Source organism: Mus caroli, chromosome 2, assembly GCF_900094665.2.
Source record: "Mus caroli chromosome 2, CAROLI_EIJ_v1.1, whole genome shotgun sequence".
Lineage (NCBI taxonomy): Eukaryota > Metazoa > Chordata > Mammalia > Rodentia > Muridae > Mus > Mus caroli.
Window position 1 is genome coordinate 156,671,640 of NC_034571.1, and position 19,072 is coordinate 156,690,711.

The following is a 19,072-nucleotide window of genomic DNA, read 5'->3' on the forward strand; positions in this document are numbered from 1 at the left end:
AGACGGAGAGCACTGATGAGGGAGCCTGGCAGGAATGGTGGTGCCTCCAAGGCGCTCCCTGCCCTCCTCACCTTCCCTCATAGGGAGAAAAATGTTTTTCTGTTCTTGATCTTGACAATTTGACCCTGTATGCTTTATATAAGAAGCACTGAAACGTGAATAACATTCCCCAGATAAATATTCCCCATTTGAAGAAACGTGTCACATCACAAAAAGAGAGAATGTGACCTGCTGTCATCATTCACTGGGTGTGGTTCAGTAGGGAAACTCTGGCCACAGTGAGCTTTGCCCTTAGGTATAGACTGTGGCCTTTAATGGCCTAGGTTTCTGCTGCCCCCTGGTGGCTCAGAGACCGAAGCACCCAGCAAAGAGTTTCTCTACACAAACCCTGTCCCCAGGGGCTTCTTCATTCTTGAATTCATCTACCTGCATGAAGCTGGTTTGTCTACACTATTCCCTCTATAACAGATCTTGACTCGACTCAATAGCAACTCCCCGCCCTCCTCACCCTACACCCCACTTACCATCGATGTCATGACCTAAGGGATAAAAGAATGAGACTCAGCACAGCAGAGAGAGGTGTTGGTGCCCTCTTGGTGTTGCTGGGAGAGGGACACAGAGGACTCAGATGGTCAATAAAAGGGGTACAGGGCATGGGTCATTCGCAACCCCGCAGGGGAGGTCAGAAGCTGAGGATGGGAGCCAGGGTGGCTTTTTAGTCTGATCAAAGGTTAATTTGAGGTACAAAGTCTGGGAGCAGCAGGTAGGATTGGGATCCATAGGGACTGGAGAATTCAGGCTGAAAGGGACTAGAACCTCGAGGAAGGAGAGCTTTGCATGGGTTTTGTGGTTTAGGGCACAGCAGGAGAGAGAACAGCCTAGAGTGTGCACCAAGACCTTACATTTAACTCTCTCTCTCTCTCTCTCTCTCTCTCTCTCTCTCTCTCTCTCTGTGTGTGTGTTTGTGTGTGTGTGTGTGTGTGTGTGTGTGTGTCTCATTTCATCCTTCCTCCATCCCTCCCTCCTTCCATGCTATTGCTACAGGCATAGGCTGCACAGGGTGGCCCCCACCTGATGGAAGAAAAGCCTGGCTCACAGGTCCCAACCTCCAGTCCCATTCTCACCTGGCAGAAAATCACCTTACAGCCTCTGAGGGCTCCTAGGGACAGACAGCATCAACTGCTCCCATGGAAGTCTTTATCACACTGATTTTTAATTATGTACTCAATAACTACTCAAGAAGCCATGCACTGGAGACCTCGGGAGACAAGAGAATCTCTTGAGCCCATGAGTTCAAGGCCAGTCTGAGCAACACAAGCAACACTCCAAACACACTTACTTTTGCTTTTTAAGTAAACAATAAAATGATAAACAAAATAGTGGTCAGCCGCCCAGCAGCCTTGTATCAGCTCCTCCCAGAGTCCTGGGCCTGCCACTGCACAGCTTGTAGTACAGTTGGACTACCTGTCAGCAGATCAGGCAAGTCCAACACATCTACTTAAAAAAAATGAGTGTTCTCAACCCACTAATATCCAGCATCACACTTAGCATTTTTTATATTTATTACATTTTGGGTGTGGATATGTGGATATGCATGCCACAATGTACGTGTAAAATGGTCAGACAACAATTTGCCCAAGTAGATTCTTTCCTCCTGTCGAGTGAGTCTTGGGGATCACACTTGGGCCATCAGACCTGAGGACAAGCACCTTTACCCATTGAGCCATCTCCGTAGCCCACACCTAGCAACTTAAATCCTGATTTAATAGCATGGGCCCCTGAGCCTGTGCAGCATCCGCATTTCCCAGCTAGCCAGACAGCATTCTTTCCTTCTCCGCCGGCAGAAGCTTGGCTTTTCTGTCTCTCATCCCAGGTACGAAGCATAACCAATCTAAAACCATTCCCTCTGCAGACATCTGCTTTCCAGGTCCCGCGGTGACAACTCCTCAGGAAGCTGTCACAGGAAGAGGGTCCCGTGAGTTGGAGATGTCCCTCCATTGCCATCACACATGGCTTCTCCTGCTGTGCCATCTAGAGTCCCAGTTGACCCTACTCTACCTGAGAAGCAATGCGCAGGCAGCACAAGACAAAACTGAGGCTTTGAGCCGCCGCCTCTTGCTCTGTCTTTTTTGACCAAAGCTCCTGGCTTGTTGAATGCTTTATTGCTTACAGTCCAAAATTTTTCAATTGATGTACTAAGAAATGCCATTCATTCTTTTATTGATTCATAGATGTATTGAGAGCTATGAAGGGGGCTATTTAAGAAACTAGAATTCAGGGGCTGGTGAGATGGCCCAGTGGTTAAGAGCACTCGCTGCTCTTCCAGAGATCCTGAGTTCAATTCCAAGCAACCACATGGTGGCTTACAAGCATCTATAAGGGGATTTGATCTGGCATGCAGATGTATATGCAGTAGAGCACTCACACATGAAATAAAATTTAAAAAAGAAACCAGAATTCTACTGCTAAGAATCTGTCCCATTTCCTTGGGGAAAATTATAGACCAAGATATATACATATAAAATGTGGGGTAAGGTGTGTGTGTGTATGGGGGGATGTGGGTGTGTATGGGTGTTGGGGGATGTGGGGTATGGGGCTGTGGAGGTAGGGGTATAAAAAAGTATCAAGGTCCAACATGAGATGACTGATCAAATAAATTAGACATTGCGTGGTCTAGTAAAAAGTTATATGTGGCACCGGAAACAAGCTTAGAGTAAATCTAGCCATCTTGGAAGTGATATCCTGATTTGTTGGGTGGATGATAAGGGGAAAGAATCAGAAACCATGCCCAAGTTCCATCCTCAGCCGAGCTGTATAGTGGGAACACACCTTGAGTATAACCAATGAAAACCTAAGCAGGAGAGGGTGGTGCACACCTGTTATCCCAGCACCCAGGAAGCAGGCATAAGATCAGGAAGGAGTTCAAAGCCAGCCTGAACTGCATGGAAATTTGAGGCTAAATCTAGGCTATGCGAAACTTCTAAAGTCAAAAAAGCAAACAGAAAACAATCTTGTAAGAAGGGTGGTGGTCATGCCTGTAACCCTAGCCTAGGAAGCAGAGGCAGGGGATCTCTAAGTTTGAGGACAACTTGGACTACACAGAGAAACCTGTCTAAAAAAAAAAAAAAAGGAAGGAAGAAAAAGAAACAAAGAGAAAGGAAGGAAGGAAGGAAGGAAGGGAGAAAGAACGTGTAACACACTTGACATAAGACAATGACATTTTTACTATCTGGCAGAAGACAAAAGAGGAAAGTGGAAAGGCTTTCTAGAGTGTGTGGTGACTAGTGGGCACAGGCAGGGGATGAGTACAAGCCTAATGGCTTGAGTTCAATCCCCAGAACCCACACAGTGGAAAGACAGAAACAATTCCTCAAAGTTGTCATTTGAAAGCTACATGCAGGATAGCATTTGAAATGTATATAAAGAAAATATCTAATAAAAAATTTTATTTAAAAAAAGAAACCAGAGACACTGAAACTTATAGAGGAGAAAGTAGGGAAGAGCTTTGAAGATATGGGCACAGCAGAAAGATTCCTAAACAGAACACCAATGGCTTGTGCTGTAAGATCGAGAATCTACAAATGGGACCTCATAAAACTGCAAAGCTTCTCTAAGGCAAAAGACACTGTCAATAAGACAAAAAAGACAAAGTTCAGAGCAGAGTCTGAAGGAATGACTATCCAGAGACTGACTCACTTGGGGATCCATCCCATAAACAACCACCAAACCCAGACTCTAAGCAGATACCAACAAGAGCTTGCTGACAGGAGCCTGATATAGCTGTCTCCTGGGAGGCTCTGCCAGTGCCTGGCAAATGCAGAAGTGGATGCTCACAGTCATCCATTGAACGGAGCACAGGGTCCCCAATGAAGGAGCTAGAGAAAGTACCCAGGGAGCTGAAGGGGACTGACTGAAGCCCCATAGGAGGAACAACAATATGAACTAATCAGTACCCCCAGAGCTCCTTGAAACTATACCACCAATCAAAGAAAACACATGATGGAACTTGTGACTCTAGCTGTGTATGTAGCAGAGAATGGCCTAGTCGGTCATCAATGGGAGGAGAGGCCCTTGATCCTGTGAAGGCTCTATGCCCCAGTATAGGGGAATGCCAGGACCAGGAATGGGAGTGGGTGGGTTGGGGAGCAGGGGGAGTAGGGATGGGATAGGGGATTTTCGGAGGGAAAACTAGCAAATGGGATAACATTTGAAATGTAAATAAAGAAAATATCTAAAAAAAAAAAAAAAAAAAAAAAAAAAAAAAAAAAAAAAAAACATAAAACAAAAAAAGCTACATGCACCCACACACACACATTATTATTATTTTTAACATTTAAAAGAAAAAAAACCTTACCTTGTTATTCACCAAACAAGTCTGGATGTATTACTTCCAAGATGACTTAACTCATCCAAGACTGCCTAAGGTATTTTATTTTATTTTATATACATTGGTGATTTAGCTGCATGTACGCCTGTGTGAGGGGGTGTCAGGTCCCCTGTAACTGGAGTCACAGACAGTCGTGAGCTGCCATGTGGGTGCTGGAAATTGAAACCAGGTCTTCTAGAACAGCCAGTGCTCTTAACCACTAAACCATCTTTTTTTTTTTTTTTGAACCATCTCTTCAGCCCCAACTGCCAAAGGTTTTACATATAACACTTTTCCTACTTCTCCAGGCAATGGCTAGCTAGTTTATTTAACTAGTCCTCTTATGTTGGTCATTAGCCCTCTTCCTTATATACGTTACATTTTTAAAAAAGAACGTGTCGTCTTTATTTAGTCCATAGATCTCACAATGCCAAATCCACGCACAGGAAGACTCACTAGGTCTCCTGCCTCAGTGATCCCTACACAGTACATACAAGAGGGTCCATGCCAGCATTTTATTGGGAAAGAGAAGCGCCCAGCACCAGGGCAGTTCCGTGTGCTGCAATTAGCAGGAGATACGAGGCAACGGCCTGATACTCCAGGGAGTGTCACAAGCCCCAGGATGTCACCCCTTCCTGGCTTCCTGGAGCTCCAAGCAAATAAGGTCAGCTAGGGTGCTTGAGCCTCTGTAAGGAGAAGAAATTGAAGGTCAGGTCACAGCTGTGCCTTGCTGGCTCCAGCTACCCAGCTGTTTCCCTTCGACCCTGGCGAGCCTTGATGTGCATCACTCTTAAAAACTTTAAATGGTTCTGGACCTCCTAACTGGTTCTAAAGACTCTTGTCATTTAGACGTTAGCCTCATATCTGTTACCAAGTTGAAACAGTTCTGTTCTGTTTTCTTGCCCTGCCCTCAGTCCTCATGGCCCAAACAAATCAGATATCTTCTCACCCTCTGTGGCATGTGCTACCGTCATTATCTGTCACATCTGCCTAGGCTATAGGGCCTGGATCAAATCCCATCTCTCCCAGAAATACCTCCCCACAGAGAGCCGCGCCTACTGTAAACACTGTAATCCCTCAGAGTCCATTTGAGGGTGTGCTCTGTGTCTTGGGATCTTTCTGACAACATTCTTTATGGCCTTCAGGAGCTAAGCCTTCCCACACAGCAGTGAAGCCTGTTAAGTTCATACCTGGTCAAAGGGCAATACTCACCCAGTTTAGAATTAAAGCCATCAGTCAGGTTGGAGTCTTTGAGCTGTTGGAGGGGCTGGAGTCCTGGGATGCAGAAGCGGCCGCAGCCTGACTTACAGCACCTTTCCCCGGATTTACAGTTCTCATCCATCATGCACTGGACAATACACAGGCCTACCAGGATTCTGGGACACTGACCATCCCGCCCTGTGGTGAAGACCAGGACGGGGAAAGGCACAGGGAGTTGGAGCCTCTCTTCCCAAGTTCCCATCTACAACCTAGGTGCGTGTGTGTGTGTGTGTGTGTGTGTGTGTGTGTGTTGTATATATGGTCTGTGTATGCATGTTGTATGTATGGTATATGTGTGATGTGGTGTTTATGTGTGTATTGTATGTGAGTAGTATGTAGTATATGTATAGGGTGTGTGTGGTGCATGCATGTGCGTGTGTGTGTGTGTGTGTGTGTTGTATATATGGTATGTGTATGCATGTTGTATGTATGGTATATGTGTAATGTGTGATGTGTTTATGTGTGTATGTGAGTAGTGTGTAGTATATATATAGGGTGTGTGTGGTGCATGCATGTGTGTGTGTGTGTGTGTGTGTGTGTGTGTGCATGCTTGTCATGGTATCATTTTTCAATGGTACAAGATTGGCACAAGTTCAGGAGGGACAGTCCCTTAATGTGCCAGTCCTATCATTCCCCAGATCAGCAAGATACAGCACAATACTCATTCAATGTTGGGCAACAGCAGCCACGACTCCCAGTCAGCCATAGGTCTCCCATGCATATAACTGAGACTCCACAGTGGGCTTTATGTGGTACAAAGCTGGCAGATTTAAAGAAGTGGATTGAGAGTTGTGACAGCTAGTTTTATGTCAACTTGACCCAAGCTAAAGTCATTTGAAAGGAGGGAACCTTAATTGAGAAACTGCCTCCCATAAGATCTGGCTGTAGGACATTTTCCTAATTAGTAATTGATGAGGGAGGACCCAGCTCATTCTTGGTGGTCCCATCCCTGGGCTGGTGGTCCTGGATTCTATAAGAAAACAGGCTGAGCAAGGTATGGCAGTGTACACCTTTAATCCCAAAACTCTAGAGGCAGAGACAAAGGAGATCTGTGGGTTAGAGGCTAACCTGGTCTACAAATCAAGTTCCAGGACAGCCAGGGTGGTTACACTGAAAAGCCCTGTCTCAAAAATCAAACAAACAAAAAAGAGGAGGGGGAAGCCATGGGGAGCAGGTCATTAAGCAGCATCCCTCTATGGCCTCTGCATCGGCTCCTGCCTCCAGGTTCCCTTCTTGTTGGGTCCCTGCCCTGACTTCCTTCAGGGATGGCCCAAGGAAACCCTTTCCTCCCCAATTTGGTTTTGGCCATGGTGTTTCATCACAGCAATACCTTCCTAGGACAAGAGTATTAAAGGTCCTTCCAGCTTACGAGACCTGCCATTTACAGTGGACCTGCTATAATCACAATGCATTGGTAATTCCTCAGTTCTCTTCCCTAGCAGGGAAGAGAATGCATATTAGGACAAAGGTTAAGCATTGCATAGGAATGTAAACAGACTTAGGGGCTAGAAACCGCTCAGCTGGTGGAGTGTTTGCCCAAGATCTATGAAGCCCTGGGTTCAGTCCCCAGAGTGTATAAACTGGGTAATATGCCTGGGATCCTGCACTCAAGAAGTAGAAGCAGGAAGACTAGAAGTTCAAGGTCATCTTGAGCTGCATAGGAAGATCAGTCAGCCCAGTGTGTGAGACTCTGTCCCCCTCAAAAAATAAAAAAGACTGAGGGGGGTGTCATGGGAGGAAGACAGAAAAGGAGAGGGAAAGTGTGTGTGCGTGTGTGTGTGTGTGTGTGTGTGCGTGTGCGTGTGTGCGTGTGTGCGTGTGTGCGTGTGTGTAAGACATCTGAGGCCAAGAATAGTTATTTGAGACCTACAGAGCCAGCACATGGGAGACTAAGTCAGGATTATGAGTAGACCAGCCTGGGCTTATAAAATGAGACCCTATGTCAAAACAAAGAAATATCAAGAAACCAGTGATCCTGGGCAACTTCTTTCCTGGACAGAGGAAAGCAGCTCGGAGCACTGGGATTATTTATAAAGATGGCAGCTGGCTCTCCCAGGAAGGTGTCCTGAGAAAGCTCCTCCAAACTGACGGGGACCCAGGGGACGCACTTTTGACTCTCCTCCCAAAGAACCAACATACCTCCCTCGATGTCTCCTCGGCAGGCATGGCCACACCCTGTGCTGCAGCATTTGTGCCCCTGGGGACAGGATTCGTCCCCAGCACACAGCTCCTGACATGGAAGAGGGTCAGCAGGACATTCACCTCTCAATGCTGCCACAGAATGAAAGCGTTAAAACTCAGATGTGCTTAAGCCAGGAACATAAAATCCATTTTCAGTGGATGTTAATATAGGTTAATATGCAGTACACACTGATAGTCCACATTCCTTCTGTTTCTTCTAGCCGTGAACTGCTCCCCTGGTTTTGGCATTTGCATCAGCTCTGTAGCAAACATGAATTACACACCTTGTGTTCACTCTCCTTTCTTCCAAACTGTGACAGACCAACAGTATTTGTCCCCAACCTACTATATTTCCTGGGATTTGTGCTCTGGTTAAGTCCCTTTCCACACTGACCTGGGCTCCATCCTGTGAGTTAGACTGCCGTGTGCTGAGATGCCAGTTGGGCCATTGCCAGGGGACATGGAAGGAGAAATACCACCCAAGGGGGCTGAAAAAAGGCTCAGTTTGTAAAGTGCCTGCCGTGCTTTATAGACAATAGTCCCCAGTGTCCATGCAAAGGGATGGGTGTGGTGGCTTCAGCGGTATCATGGTGGAGACAGGCAGACATCTCGAGCTCAGTGGCCAGTCAGCCTAGCCTGATCAGCAAACCCCGAGTCCCAGTGTGCACATATATACAAACACTCAGAAATCCACAAATTGATAAACTAATTAGAATAAATAAAGAAGAACCACCAACCCAGACGTTCCAGCTCTCATGAGCTCCCAGCCATATGCACGGATGACCTCAGCCATAGCACATCAGGAGATAAACTATCCAGTAGAGCCTGGGCCACCCACAGCTGGGGTGAGGAATGAGCTTTCATCTTAGGCCACTGTATCTGGAGACAGTTTGCTATACTGGAAATGAGACTCCTTCATAAAGCCCCAGCCCAGATGATTCGAATCCCCCATTCTCTCCTGTAACTAGAGCAGCAGCAAGCTAAGCTCTAGTGGGAGAACTTGGGTGCCATGATACAGACCCACTGTACTTCTTTCTTCCAAAGACACTTGTGCTGTGCAGATGCAAGGTGGCCTTCTTTGAAGTAGAGAGTCACTAGCATGAGGACAAAGTCAGGGACTGCCAGGGTGAGAAAGAGGTACTTCGTTCTTGGTAGTACCATTGGGTAGCCGTGACAACTTTGACACCCACCTCAGAATTGTTGTAAAGTTAAGACAGTGAGTCGCTATTGTGTTAATGTTCTGTTGTCCACAGGCAAACACATTCTAGGTGTGCCTCTTCATCACTGTTGTGACAATGACAAACCCAGAGAAAAGAATGGGGCCCACCCAGAACTACAGAGCTAGCTAACAGCTAAGCAGAATTATATTCTAATACCCCATCCTTAAAAGATGCAGGCAACTTGGCCTCAGGAACAGGCACGGCCAAAGAAGACTGCATGTGAGCCAAACTCACACACCATGACTCATTTCAGTTTATTTCCAGTTCTTTAAATACAGAGTGGTGATGGGCAATGAAAAGTTACAAAGAAACCCAAAACATGTCTGTCGCCTCAAAAGCAACAGGTATGCACGATTGAACTCAGCCATGATGGAAAAGGCACAGGTTGGACCCCAAAGATGAACCACAGTACTCCTGTGTCCTGGGATTCTCCTGAACAGGTATACTGTATTATGATGTCACTCCAAAACCATGTGCCCTGGATTTTTTAATTTGGAAAATGTCGTCACGAGAACTACCTCCTGTATCTCCACACCTACTCACTGTCTACTTGGCAAACACTGCAATACACTTGGCAAAAAAATAAAAAGACTTTATAGTTGAGAGAGCTGGGTATGGAAATCACCCAGAGAGTTGAACAATGGGCCTAAAAAGAGGGCCACCATACTTACCAGGTGTCGCCATTTCAATGAGTCTGGTGGAACAACGGTCAGGGCCCTCTGCTCCTCTGCTCTCTTCACTGAAACAATAGCACCTCTGCTCTCTCCCAGCCCAGCTTCCATCAGAAATAAGGAACTGAGCCCTTGGGAGGCAGGCTAGGGCTGAGGGTGGAGCACAACCCTTTGTGCATCCCTCACACTGCCTTCCTTTCAGACTCAGACTTGTGTCAAGTAATTCCTTTCAGCTCAAACGCCTAAACAAGATGGGACGTCACCGCCTCTAAGACTGTGACACCCTCATTCTCTTTTATGTATTTATTTTATGTTCATTGCTGTTTTGCCTGCATGTATATGTCTGTGTACAGGTGTCAGAGCCGTGGAAATGTTGTCATGTGGGTGCTGGGAATTGAACCTGGAACCTCTGGAAGAGCAGTGCTCCTAACTGCTGAGCCATCTCTCACTCTTTTTTTTTTTTTCTTTTTGGTTTTTCGAGACAGGGTTTCTCTGTGTAGCCCTGGCTGTCCTGGAACTCACTCTGTAGACCAGGCTGGCCTCGAACTCAGAAATTCACCTGNGGGTTTCTCTGTGTAGCCCTGGCTGTCCTGGAACTCACTCTGTAGACCAGGCTGGCCTCGAACTCAGAAATTCACCTGCCTCTGCCTCCCAAGTGCTAGGATTAAAGGCGTGCGCCACCACGCCTGGCCCATCTCTCACTCTTAAGCTAGACAGTGCTTATAGTCCCTCACACTCTCCTGAAACCAGGTTCCTTAATAGTTCTAACTCCTCATCCTTGTCCTGCCCCCCAGGAACCTGGTAAAAGCACAGTCTCTGCGATGCCTTTGGACAGGATGCTCTGCCCTCGATGTCTTGGTTCTGCTAGCCTAGGTGAACTCAGCCATGACAAGGCATTCATCCCAGTAAGCTCATAGCCTATCACATTGCCAGGACAAGAAACAGGACTGGGGAGGCCACCCCCACCCTCTGTCTGCACCTCTCCCAACACCCCACCAATCACCTAGAAGCAGGGAAGCTGCAGTCAGGATGCTGGCTTCCCTCTGGGATCAGCCCCAGTTCTACCTGCCTCCTGCCCCCTGCCCCCTGCCCTCCATCCCCTTCTGTCAAAGAGCATCCCTGTCCCTGTCACTCAGGTTAGACACTTCTCGGCATTCTTGGCAGCCCTCTCCTTCAGCATCCACAGCCATTTACTTCTGTAGCTGGTCCTTTAAGTCCCTGCTTTTCCACATCTGCCTTGTGACTAACGACCTTGACCTAGCTCACCTAGTCTGACATGATGACTGCTCACCTGCTCTTCGGTTGGTTGTCTACACTCGCTGACATCCATTCTTCCCACACCAGAACAGCCTTTTCAGAAATAAAAACTGGAATAGGCTTCTCCCTCATTTAAACCCACTTCAATGACTATTTTTTTGGTGGAGGTGGGCTTTTTGAGACAAAGTCTCATTTTCCCAGACTACCTTAAACTCACCATGGAGCTGAGAATGGCCTTAAACTCTTGATCCTTCTGCCTTCCCAGTGCTAGGATTACACTTCCACCATGCCTGGCTTAGTTACTTCTTGTATACATGATTTGAAACTTGTACTTATTGTGTGTGAGTGATCTATGTGACCGTGGGTGCATGAATACCACAGTGTGCCTGTCTGCCAGGCGGACAACCTCTGGAAGTCAGTCCTCTTCCACCACGAGGCTGAACTCAAGAGTCTCAGGTTTGTGTGGCAAGCCCTTTACCTGATAGGCCATCTCACTGGCTCCAATGTTTCCTTCGGCACTTAGAATAAAATCTGGGAAAAGAAGCTGGAAGCTGCCCCAAATCTGAGACCTGCCACCTCCCCCACCACAGCTGAACCACCCTCTTTGTCTCCTTAGGAACACAGCTCTCCCCTCCCTCATAGCCTCTGCCTTTGCAACTCTCTTCACAACACTCCACCAAAAGTGTGGACCTTGCTCACCACAGATACCCACATTCCAGGTAGGGCTGACTCTCCTTACATGGTGTAAGAGAATGATTGACAGGTAAGTAGGTGGGTCAAATGCAAATGAGTAGAGCAGGAAACAGACCGGATGCAGTCCTGGGCTGTAGGAAGGTCCTGAGCATTACCTGGCATATTGAATGCAGACTCTTCAAACACATTTCTTCCAAACTACATCATCACTCTATGAAGATGACAAAGAGGAGATTCAAAGAGATGAACACACTTGCCCAGGCCCACAGAGCAAACAGACAGAAGATTCACCACAGGCTCACGTTCAGACCAGAACTTATCCCTGAGAGTACATTCCAGTGTCTCCCTGTGCCCCAGGTAACCTGACTTACACTCCACCTTTGTCAAACAGACCAGCTCTGCTAAGGTATACCTCTTGTGACGTCAAAGGTTAGGAAAAGCTCAGGACGGAGAGTGTCCTGGGGATCAGTCTCATTAAGTGCACCCCTTCTCTACAGCAGGAGCTATAGCTGCTGAAGACGCAGGTAAATACTAACTTCACAAACTGGTAGGGTCCTGCTCAGCCTGCAGGCTCTCAGGGGTCTGGAGACTGCTTCTAGTCTGACTGACTGCCCTCAGAGGAAAAGGAAGTCCTGTCTCTAATGGCCAAAGGCCAAAGAAGCTCACAAAGACGCCACACCTGGGAACCAGCCTTACCCTCAATCCCCACAATTCAGATTTCAGCTTCAGACACTGAGAAGGTTGTAGGAGGCCCCCTGCAAGCTACCAGTGATTTCCAGATGTGGTCCCAGGGCTGGGCACTGAGAGTCCTGGAAAGACTACAGTGTTCTAGACTCTCTTATGGTTAGTCTGTCCAAGAAAGCTAAGCCAGATACAAATCACCCCACAGTCAAAACCTCTCACTCAGAATTGTTCCCGTCTAAAAGAACTGCAGGGACAAAAATGGAGAAGAGCCTGAGGGAAAGGAGGTCCAGTGACTGGCCCAACTTGGGATTCATCTCAAGGGGAAGCTCCAAGGCCTGACAATATTTCTGATGCTATGGTGTGCTTACAGACAGGAGCCTAGCATGGCTGTCCTCCGAGAGGCCCAACAAGCAGCTGACTGAGACAGATGCAGATACTTACACCCAACCAATGGACTGAAGCCAGAGACCCCTGTGATCGAATTAGGGGAAAACTGGAAGAAGCTGAGGAGGAGGATGACCCCATAGGAAGATCAGCAGCCTCAACTAACCTGGACCCCCGAGATCTCTCAAACACTGAGCCACCAACCAGACAGCACACACTGGCTGGTACGAGACCCCTGACGCATATACAGCAGAGGACTGCCTGGCCTGGGCTCAGTGAGAGAAGCACCTAACCCTTGAGAGACTTGAGTCCCCATGGAGTGGGGAGGCCTGGCAGGGGACTGGGGGCTTGGGGGCCTCCTCTTGGAGATGGAGGAGGAGGAATGGGATGAGGAACTGTTGGGGGGCAGACTAGGAGGGGATACGACTAAAAATAAATAAAATAGATAATTTAAAAAATAATAAAAATAAATATTTTTTAATTCTAAAAGAGTAGAAAAATAAAGACAGATGACAACTAACTTTTTTTTCAAGGCAGTATTTCTCTGTGCAGCCCTGGCTGTCTTGGAACTCACTCTGTAGACCAGGCTGCCCTTGAACTCACAGAAATCCACCTGCCTCTGCCTCCTGAGGCATCTGCCACCACCACACAGCAACATCACCAGCTTCTTATAACTTCTAGTGTTAATGGTAAAGGAAGCATGGTCCAGAACAGAGAGCTTTTCTCCATTCCCACTGCCACCTCCCTAGTGTCAATGGTCTCTGCCTTCCACCGGCACTGTCCTCCTGTCTCTGTCTCTAACCATTCGTATGCCTCGTCCTCTGAAGACCTCTATATGGGGTTCTTTCTCTCTCTTTGATATCCAACCACACCCACCTCCCAGCTAGTTTTAACTTCTCTCAGTTTTAGCTTAAATGTCACAATCTTGGACATACTCCCTTTAACCACCCTACACAATACGAGAACCCGTTATTCTCTAGGCACCCTTTAATGGTCCTGGGATGTCCTTATCAGTTTGAAATTGTGCATTTATTCAAACGCTTTGTCCAGCACAGTGTACCCAGAACTTGTTGCTGGATGTAGCAAATAGTAAATATCCAATAGATGTTTGTAGAAAAAAAGATAAATATGTTAGTATAGGATTAATGAGGCCATGATGACCCTGTGCAAGGGAGAAGGGGAGAAGAGATCTCTTTTTTTTTTTTTTTTTTGGTTTTTCGAGACAGGGTTTCTCTGTGTAGTCCTGGCTGTCCTGGAACTCACTCTGTAGACCAGGCTAGCCTGGAACTCAGAAATCCGCCTGCCTCTGCTTCCCGAGTGCTGGGATTAAAGGCATGCGCCACCACGCCCGGCGAGATCTCTTTCCAAAGCCTAACATTGCCAGAATAAAAGAAAATTTGGCTCAACTATTAACAAGAGACTGGCCTGTGTGTGCAGAGAGAGTGGAAAGCTTCTGAAGCCGATGAATAGGGGAATGTGCGCTGTCTTCTGAAGACATCAAGACTATTCTGCTGCCTGTTTGTGGGTTCTTGGGGTAGATTTTAGCAGAGAATATCTCACTGACCAAGGGGATCGGGAGTTAGTCAGCCACTTCCTAATCCACCTCCACATAAGGATGTGTGGCACTGCCTCTTGGCATCCTGCTATGCTTGGCTGGGACTAATCCAACGAGTGCTTGTGACTTGGGCGTTCTGTATATCTCTGTTCAGTTCTCAGAATACATCTGGCATTTATATTGTTTCTCAAACGAAAACCAATCGTCGGGAAATGGCTGGTGCCTTGGCACCAGACCGTGTGCACGTTTGACCCAGGAGCAGGTTCACCTGCTCATGGAGTGGGAAGAGGTTCTGTGTGGAGAGGGAGACCACAGGTCTCCTGCTGCAGCCAGATGTGCAGCACTTCTCTGCACTGCTCACAGCTCATCTGCAGTGCACGTGTTAGAACAGCGTGGTCTCTGAACAACTCGGCCTCTGTTCCTCCCTGGTTCAAGGAGCTGTGGAGATGGCTCAGCAGGTAAGGGTATTTATTGTTCCCGCAGTGGGCCAGGGTTCAGTCCCCAAATCATCTGTAACTCCAGTTCTAGGGGAATCCAACACCCTCTTCTGGCTTACGAGGGTACCCACATAGCTATGGCACCCACACACATACAGAGAAAAATAATAAAACCGTTTAAAGGCATGAGTTAGGGAGATAATGCAGCCAGTAAGGTGCTTCCTGAACAAGCATGGGGAGCTGAGTCTGAGGACCTGCGTTTCAATCTCTGGCACCCACATTAAAAACAAACAACAACAACAAAAACCAAACAGGTGGTAGTGGCCCATTGGCCTTTAGTCCCAGCACTCGGGAGGCAGAGGCAGGTGGATTTCTGAGTTTAAGGCCAGCCTGGTCTACAGAGTGAGTTCCAGGACAACCAGGGCTACACAGAGAAACTGTCTTGAAAAACAAAACAAGAAGTTTATTTAAAAACAAAAAACATGGGGGCAGGTGAGATGGCTCAGCAGGTAAGAGCATTGACTGCTCTTCCAAAGGTCCTGAGTTCAAATCCCAGCAACCACATGTTGGCTCACAACCACCCGTAATGGAATCTGACGCCCTCTTCTGGTGCATCTGAAGACAGCTACAGTGTACTTACTTATAATAATAAATAAATAAAAATCTTTAAAACAAACAAACAAAGCAGACCAGTGAGATAAAGCTGCTTACCGAAAGCCTGAAGACCTGAATGTGACCTTCAAGTCCCACATAGTTAAAGGAACCAATTCCCACAAGTTGTCGTCTGATCTACAAATGCATGCCCTAGCTGGTGCACACAGGCAAAATAAGTAAATAAAGTCTTTAATTTTTTCAAAGAGGCAGGTTCAGGGTAAAGAAGTTGAGATCAGTTACCCTTCAAAATGAGCTGTTGGGAGGGAACACCCAGGACCGTGGAGACCATGATCAGGCCTTGGGCAGTGGGAGAGGATTAGAAGAGGGAAGACAGCTGTGGCGAACAATGTGCGAGAGGTAGGGGAAGGGAGGGCTCCAGAGAAATCTCTTAGTTTTATAACTGTTCAGAGGGAGCAGGAGCCTGGCCATAATGCAAGGCCTGTTTCAGGGTAGGCATCGGAGTCTTTAAGAAGCCAAGGAAGAACACTGGCTTACAAGTCCTTGCTGTATCAGAAAGAGGCAGAGAATAGAGCCCCAGGGAAGATAGGGCCGGGTTTCTGAGAATAAGAAAGGGTGCTAGAGGCTCTGTGATCTAACACCTAAAATCCTAGTACCTTGGAAAGGGGAGGCAGGAGGACTGCAGGTTTAAGACTGTCCTGGGTTATGAAGCAAGACCCTGACTTTAGAAGAGGGGGAGGGGAAACCAAGCATGATGGTACACACCTGCCATCCCAGCGCTCAGGAGGCAGACACAGAAGGATCATGAGTATGGGGTCAGCGAGGACTCACAGTGAGGTCCCGAGGCATAGCCCTACTCCTTAGGGCCTCTTTCTCTAAGTAGCATCATTGTAGGAGACGCACAGGTACCACAGCATCCATGTGGAGCTCAGAGGACGGTTCTCTCTCTCCACCTTTGCGTGGCTTCTGGGGGTGGAACCCAGGTCTTCAGGTTTTTGATCAGGTAGGCAAGCACCTTCGCCTGCTGAGTGTCTCACCTACCCACCTGCCCAGGCTACACGTCAAACAATATGGGTCATCAAGGACAAGACAGAGAGTCAGGGTAAGGAATGGTTAGAGACCTCAGAGGGGGAAAGAGGCAACCCACACAGCCAGGGGTCTGAAGACGATCTAGCAGGTGAAAAACTCTCTGGTTCTCTCCATCTGAGAGATGGGGCCAGGGAACCCACTGGGATCCTGCCCATCATGACAATGTACCCTTAGGGAGGTCTGCTTAGCAGGCTCTATCACAGCCTGTACACTTCTGCCCAGCAGGACATGACCTACTGCTCTGGCACAAATCTTTGCATGGGTCCTGATCAGTAGAACACTGTTCTTCCTTAACTGAAAGAGATTTCATAGAAATTCAGATAATTGGCTAGATTAAAATGGGAATTGGAGGCTGAAGAAATGACTCAGCTGTTAACATCAAAACTATTTGATGTTCTTCCAGAGGACACAAATGTAGTGCCCAGCACCAATCTCTGGCATCTCACAACCATCTGTAGCCCCAGCTCAAGGGGACCCCACTCCCTCTTATAGCCTCTGAAAACACACACACACATACACACACACTATACGCAGGGAGAGACATACACGTGAACAAATCTTAAAAAAAAAAAAAATTAGGGAATGAGAGTCAACTGTTCTCAAGGAACTCAGTATCTCCATGCATCCCTGTGTAGAATTTCTCTGCAACCTCCATCTCTTCCTGCCACACAGATACTAGCACACCACTACCACTACCACTACTAACAGACAAATAAACCATGCTGCTGCAGAGAAAGACAGACAGACAGACAGAGAAACGGAGACTATTGCATGGTCCTGTCCTAGAAGATAACTTGTAAGTCTTAGCTTCTTGTTGCAAGACAACTGGTCCTCACTTTCCACCCAGTTCTTCCTACAGAGACGATCAGCTCCACAAATGAGGAACTTTAGAGGGGAGTTCTCCACTCCCCTGGTTAACTTTTCTATTAGTTTTAACCAAGGAACACCCGCCCCCCAAATGATAGCTCACCGTGCTCTCCTGCAGCTACCCAAGATGCCAGGAACCCAAGAGCAAGAAGTGCCTTCATGAGGAAGAGGCGTCTTAAAGTCCTGCTGACTATGAGAGTCAGGAGCTCAGTTCAGGGGAGAGGTAGCAGCAGAAGGAAGGACTAAGTAGCTCCTGTCAATCTAATCCCAGTGGTTTCTCTGAAGCAATTATCCCCTAAGAGCAGCTTCTCCTAACAATGAGGACAGTGATTGGCTGCTGGTGTGTGGGAAATTTCCTGGCACTACCAAAGAGCACATGTGATGGGAGGGACCAAATGCTGCCGTGGGATATACCTAACACTCTTAGTCAAGTGATGAGGTCCCGTGGGAAGCTAGAAAAATGGAGAGGTAGCCTCTGGGTTAAAGGTCAAAGAGAGACCAAAGGGGCTTTGGAAGGACTCAGTTGCAGTCAAAATGACAGAGGGTGAACCAGACCAGCGGTTCTTGCTGGGTCCACACTGGGATTCTGAGAGAGAGGACCAGAGATAAGAAAAATAAACAGTCCAAAGCTGGAGGTGTGGGGGGCGTGAAGGGTCACGGGCCGATGACTCAAGCCAGCAAGTTTATTAATGTCACCACGCTTTACATAGCCTCGGATGGAGGAGCAGAATACAAACCAGTAGGTTACGGGTAGTTACAGCCGAATTACAGGGAGCGCTAGCTCCTCTTTTGCAAGGTATATTCTGGTACGGTAAGCAAAGCATTTCATGTCTCAAGGTCTGGAACATTTAACCACAGCTTACGTGGAAACCTGGCCTCGGCCCCCCAGAGCCCTGGCGCCAGTCCATTGCTGGCTTTGCCAAGAATGACCCTGACGGGAACAAAAGCTCAGTGTTCCTTGTTCCGTCCATGGGCTGGAGAGGAGTCTCTGCACCTAGTCTTCAACAGGGAGGAACTGGAAAGACAACTTAAGAAGAAAATAGCCAAGCTAATGATGTAACTTAAGCCTGACACCATGTCCAACTCCGGGAAGAGGAGCATCGGAGTGTTTCAGCATCAATACGGGAAAACAAAAGGGTTGCAGCTTGGTCCCTGTGGACCACATATGCCACTCTTGGACAAAATGAAGGATAGTCATCAAAATTAGAGAGGGCAGCTGCGATGACTCGGTCTTTCATGTCTCCTCTGTCACCTTCTCCCCTGCTTCTTTTTATTTGTGTAGCACATGTCCTCCGTTGGCTGTGATATCTAATAGTGTCCAGGGACACTGCTGAGCCCAGTAAGGTTAAGGGCAGAGTGCAGGTAAAAACGTAACAACAAAAGACTATCTTCATATATCCAAAGCCAGGCATGGTAGTGTCTGCTTGCCATTCCAATCTTGGGAAGGCAGAGAGAGACAGGTAGATTACACTGTCAGCTTGGGCCTAAATTGAAGCTCAGCCTAGAGCTACAGAGGAGGGTCTTGCCTAAGGGAAAACAAAAAACAAAACAAAACAAAACAAAAAAGCCACCATTGTTTAAAGCAAGGAAGTGCCTTGTTAAAAGATGGATGTTGGGGCTAGAAAGATGGCCCAGCAGTCAGGGAGCGTGTGTTGCTCTTATAGAGGACCAGGGTTCAGTTCCCAGCACCCACAGGGAAGTTTACAATTATCCATAACTTTATTTCCAAAGGATACAATACCCTATTCTGACCTCTGCGGACACCAGGTACATAAATAATGTTCATACATGCATAT

General features: G+C 47.4%; 1 protein-coding gene across 2 annotated transcripts; it reads right to left on the reverse strand.

Moving 5' to 3' along the window:
* Positions 1-4,791: 4,791 nt before the first annotated feature.
* Positions 4,792-17,617, reverse strand: Wfdc3 (WAP four-disulfide core domain 3). 2 transcript variants are annotated; one of them, XM_021156798.1, is made up of 5 exons: positions 11,940-11,987; positions 11,804-11,859; positions 7,766-7,897; positions 5,579-5,764; positions 4,900-5,052 (listed from the first exon to the last, which is right to left on the reverse strand). In XM_021156798.1, exons 2-5 carry the CDS (start codon positions 11,808-11,810, stop codon positions 5,036-5,038), a joined length of 342 nt encoding a protein of 113 aa, XP_021012457.1. In that variant the 5' UTR covers positions 11,811-11,859; positions 11,940-11,987; the 3' UTR covers positions 4,900-5,035. The 2 variants fall into 2 exon arrangements, with proteins under 2 accessions (XP_021012456.1, XP_021012457.1); XM_021156797.1 differs by lacking the exons at positions 11,804-11,859; positions 11,940-11,987 and adding an exon at positions 17,380-17,617 and having other exon boundaries at positions 4,792-5,052.
* Positions 17,618-19,072: the final 1,455 nt, after the last annotated feature.

Coding starts and splice junctions, on each gene's coding strand:
- Wfdc3 (XM_021156797.1), bottom strand. CDS start 17,437: ATGAAGGCACTTCTTGCTCTTGGGTTCCTGGCATCTTGGGTAGCTGCA. Junction 7,898..17,379: donor GGTAGCTGCAGGAGAGCACG/GTGAGCTATCAT, acceptor ATTCTGTGGCAG/CATTGAGAGGTGAATGTCCT. Junction 5,765..7,765: donor CCGAGGAGACATCGAGGGAG/GTATGTTGGTTC, acceptor TCTTCACCACAG/GGCGGGATGGTCAGTGTCCC.